The sequence below is a fragment of the Octopus bimaculoides genome, chromosome 12 (assembly GCF_001194135.2).
Source record: "Octopus bimaculoides isolate UCB-OBI-ISO-001 chromosome 12, ASM119413v2, whole genome shotgun sequence".
Lineage (NCBI taxonomy): Eukaryota > Metazoa > Mollusca > Cephalopoda > Octopoda > Octopodidae > Octopus > Octopus bimaculoides.
In genome coordinates, this window is record NC_068992.1 from 37,145,510 (window position 1) to 37,150,724 (window position 5,215).

Consider the following 5,215-nt stretch of genomic DNA (forward strand, 5'->3'; position numbering starts at 1 on the left):
AAACACACAATCCAGCAAGAAAAGTATTAAAAATAACTGTTAACAGATATGGATGTATAAATGCCCTCGGGCAAGTTGCATGGCATGAGTACACTTGTTCATACAAGCATCCGTAAAAATATGAGCATATACATGCATGAGGTTTGGTGCACTCATGATCACAAAGCAAGTTAGTTATTTACTTGGTGTTTATAAGAGTGGGGAGGTTAAAAGTAAGCTTAAGTCATCCATACCCTAAATTAAATTAAATTAAGTTAATGGTTGCTCAAAATCCATTCTCACTGCATTGTACGAAAGTACATTTATATGCATGTAGGCAGAAATTCTATTAGTTATCTTCTCATTAGTCCACAGAATAGACAGGGATTCCTCAAGGCAGAGACAGCATCACCTGGATATTATATTGTATGGTTTTGCATAACTTACTATGGACCAATAAATGCTGTACTTCATTTTATCCACCTTCAGTCACCATACAAAATCTGCCAAAGATGTTGAATGACTCTTATTGATTGTCTTAAAGCTGGTAACATGCACACGAGAAAAATTCTTAAATGAATCAGCCATCTGCCCAATGTAAACATAGGGCCCTCCCCTTGTGTGCAGGGTACATTTATATACAAGATTTGTACTCAAACAGAGATTCATCAAAGGGCATTTTGATTTATCACTGCATGAGCATTTATTGTATTTATTTGTATATAAGGCAGTCCCGACTCCATTAACTGGCATTGTTACAATGTTAGCTGTACCATGAGTATTTCTACTACTACAAATTGGTCGTAGTTGGTGTTTATCAAATCACTGCCATATAGCATAGCTGTTCATACACTGTGTCCCACATTATTAGGCAAATCAACTCTCTCTCAATAAATAAATCATCAATGCAAATGTTCGCTAGATCCAGTAGGTGGGTTATTGAACCTTTGCCACATTTTGTTATTGTTTATGCAATGCATAAGCTGCTCTAAATTAGCAGAGTTGACATAGGATACCTTCACGGTGTGTCGATTAAAAATAGCACGATACCGATTAGATTTAGGAAAACACTTGTCCAAAGCAGCAAAAAATTTTCCAGCAATCTTGGTTAAAACATACAAACCAAAAATTGGGTTGAACCAGAGGACATCTTGATTTCTATATCTGTTGTTCAGCTTATTTGATCGAGTGTTTTGTACAGGATTGGAACAATCAGTTGAATTATTATGTCGCATGTGCCTATGAGTTTTCATTGGTAGTTCATTGATATGACCAATTCTTTCTGGCCTGTATTCTTTATCTGAGTGAGTTCTCAAATGGTAACATTGTGGTTGTATACGATGTGCATCGCAGTTGTAGAAATAACCAGTGTTGCTTATGCCTGCTTCTTGTATGTATTGAATTTTTTCACAGTACCCAGCCCTAGCTAGAGCATCATTATAAGAAGATGCATGAGATTCGAAAATTTTATTGGTAGCAGATAATCTAGAGATTCTTGTAGAAATATTCTTAACTAGTCTCCGTATAATCGAGGGTGGATGGTTGGATGCTACATTAATGTACTAATTTGATCATTTGGTTTATGAAATGGTTTAAATAATCCAGATTATCTTTACCTACAGTAATGTTTAGTCCTAAATTTTTGAAAAGTCTAAAGAAATTTTTACTATGCCTTTCTAACTGTACTTTACTACTTCTGTCTAGAAAAAAATAAGGCATCATCCCTATATAGACCTCCTGTTACTTCCGGAAAGAAAGACTGGATTAATGAAAGGATATATATTTCGACTAGGTCACTAGCCTGAGCAGAATCATGTGAGCCCATTGCTATATCAAATGCATTTTCCCTGTCTAATCTATTCCATAATCTACTATCAAAATCTACTAGAGTGGCTCATGCAGCAAGTATAATATCTATTTTGCGTCAGGACAAATCGGAATTTTTCATGCTAAAAATCAGGGCTTAATTAAGAACAATCAGGTTGATAGTGGCATAATAGCTCTCCAGATCTAGTTGCAAGAATTTACTAGTCTTATTAATTTCTAGAAGCTTGAGCCATCCAAACACTTCTTGGGTATCAGATCAGAGGGCTAATCAAATTTAGAAGAACAAATCAATCTGACTGAGGGGTCAATAAGGAAGTTAGGTAAATACACACTCACTTGATATATGCATACATAGACATGGGATACATATAAACTCACTGTGTATGTTTTATACAGTTATGTCCATGTGGCTGTGTTAGATGTGTTTATCAATCTTAGTGTTAATCAATCTTGTTACAAATAAATATGTATACAAATGTTGTGTACCCATAGTATATATGAAACAAAAACTCATTAAAAAATATAAATTTTGCAATACTTCTTGAGTTTTCTTTCTTGGGACACATTTCTCTCGAGAAAGTTCTTCTTTGGTTGGAGTTTCAGTCTCTGCAACAATCAGGTGATGCGTGTCAATATCAAGATAGGTGTTACTGATGTATTTCATGAGTTGAAACATGGCAAGGGAATCACTGTAACCAAGTTTCATGTCAATACACCACAACTGTTGCTGCTTCTGGAAAATACAATATTTTAGATAGCAAATGTATATAAAGTATAAACATATGAACTCATATATGAATGAATAATGTACCTGTTTTTATGTATATAATTGTGGATACCCAAAAGAATCATAAATATGGTAATCATATGAAAGCATTCTTAATAGATACAGTCATTCATAATCACATACTCATAACATATATACATAAAATCATCATATCTTAATCAATTCCACCTCATCATCATCATTTAATGCCCGTTCTCCATACTGGCATGGGTAAGACAACATCAACCACTTTACAGAGTGTATGAGGTGCTTTTACATGGCATTGGCACAAGCACTTTTACATGGTACTATCATGGGTGCTTTTACCTGGAACCAACATGGGCATTATTTATGTAACACTGGCAAGGGTGCTTTTACATGGCACCAGGACAGGCACTCTTACATGTCACCAACATAGGTACTTTTATGTGGCACTGGCATGGGTGCTTTTATATAGCACCAGCACTCACGACCCTGAAAGAATAGGATCTCTTGACTGAGAGAGATGTAGAGGACATGTCTGTATGCATGAATACCCAACCCATGATTTTACTTAGCTTAACATGTCTTCTCAAGTACAGTCAACAGTCAAACGTCTTGTCCCTCGTCATCCCATGTTTGAGGTCCAACATCTGAAGATCTTTTCTCGCCACTTCATCCCAAGTCTTCCTGGGTCTATCCCTTCTACATGTTTCCTCCACAATTAGAGATTAGTACTTCTTGATGCAGCTCCTTTCACCCATGCATATTACATGACTGTTACCAACACAGTCTTCTCTTTTGCACACTATATCTGATGCCTTGTATACCCAGTTTTTCTCTCAAATCACTGCCATATAGCATAGCTGTTCATACACTGTGTCCCACATTATTAGGCAAATCAACTCTCTCTCAATAAATAAATGCATATTCATTCAAAACCAGTTAATTTTCCACAGACTGTTGGCAACAACTATCTGTGCTCATTCTGTTAAAATAAATTGGATCTACACAGATGCCAACAAATGGTGGTCATTTTTGTGATTGGGCAACATTTTCACTATCCCAAATTATTAGGCAAGTATAATAAAAATGTTAATTGTGTCAGAACAAACATTTATTTAATTCAACAGTGAAGGTTTAACAAAAAAATTATTCCTAAAGGACTTAAAAGTAAATATAATAATACGTTCAAATGAAAATAATCATGGGATTATGATGTCATAGAGCTCCTAATGTTAGATGCATGACCCTCTACATGCAGTAACCTTCCTTATGCCCTGATCCATTGAATTTGTCAAGGTGATGATATCCTGTTATGTCATGCTTTGAGAAACATCTACAATAGCATCTCAGAGGGCAACTTTACTTGAAAACGGCCATCCATCTTGGTAAGCACGAGTAGATGGAACATGAACTATTCTTTCAAACAACGAAAGACACAAATAGAAAACAAAACAAACAACATAGAGAACGCCCCTTCATCAGTTGTTGCTGTTTTTATACATATATATATGGATATACACATATAAAATACATATATATATATATATGTGTATGTGTGTGTGTGTGTGTGTGTGTGTGTGTATAAATACATATATATATATATATATGTATATATATACATACATACATATATTGTGTATATGAATATATATGTAAACACACACACACACACACACACACACATATATATATATATGTATATATACGTATATATAGTGATATAAATATATAGTTATATGCACATATCCATACATATATGTACAAACCTACATCTGTATATATACATACATGCATATATGGGTACAGGACATCATAAAAACGAAAACAGAAAACGAACTTTTTTCGAACAACGAAAAATAAACAGAGAAACAAGACATGCAACATAAAAAGTATATCCTTTCATCATTTGACCTTGTCCACCTACTCCGCATGCATATATATGTATATATATATCATCATCATCATCATCATCATCATCATCATCATCATCATCATCATTTAACGTCCGCTTTCCAAGCTAGCATGGGTTGGACGATTTGACTGAGGACTGGTGAAACCAGATGGCTACACCAGGCTCCAATCTGATTTGGCAGAGTTTCTACAGCTGGATGCCCTTCGTGTCCAATGAGAGAGACGACGTTGGCATGGGTGCCAGATGTCAAATTTAACTCCATTTCAATTTCACTTGCCTCAACAGGTCTTCGCAAGTGGAGTTTAGTGTCCAATTTACTTGATTTCGATTTCACTTGAGACGACGTTGGCATAGGTGCCAGTCGTCGGATTTAACTCGATTTCGATTTCACTTGCCTCAACAGGTCTTTGCAAGTGGAGTTTAGTGTCCAATGAAGGAAGGTACGCATAAGTGGACTGGTTGAGGCCTTAGATTTAGGTCTCACTTGGCTTGCCGGGTCTTCTCACGCACAGCATTTAGCAAAGTTTCTACAGCTGGATACCCTTCCTAATGCTAACCACTCAGAGAGTGTAGTGGGTGCTTTTACGTGCCATTGGCACGAAGGCCAGTCAGGCGGTACTGGCAACGGCCACGCTCAAAATGGTGTATTTTATGTGCCACCCGCACAAGAACCAGTCTAAGGGCACTGGCAAGGATCTCGCTCGAAAGTCCTTACACATGCCGCGGGCACAAGTGCCAGAAAGGCG

At 36.4% G+C, this 5,215-nt stretch overlaps 1 protein-coding gene across 7 annotated transcripts in view; it reads right to left on the minus strand.

The window, feature by feature from the left end:
• Nucleotides 1-5,215, minus strand: part of LOC106869551 (IQ domain-containing protein H) — a 616,433-nt gene that overhangs the window by 49,604 nt on the left and 561,614 nt on the right. For all 7 annotated transcript variants that reach the window (XM_052972133.1, XM_052972134.1, XM_052972135.1 and 4 more), the window contains one exon: nucleotides 2,345-2,539. In XM_052972133.1, coding sequence (XP_052828093.1) covers nucleotides 2,345-2,539 — 195 coding nt within the window. The remainder of the gene's footprint in view (nucleotides 1-2,344; nucleotides 2,540-5,215) is intronic.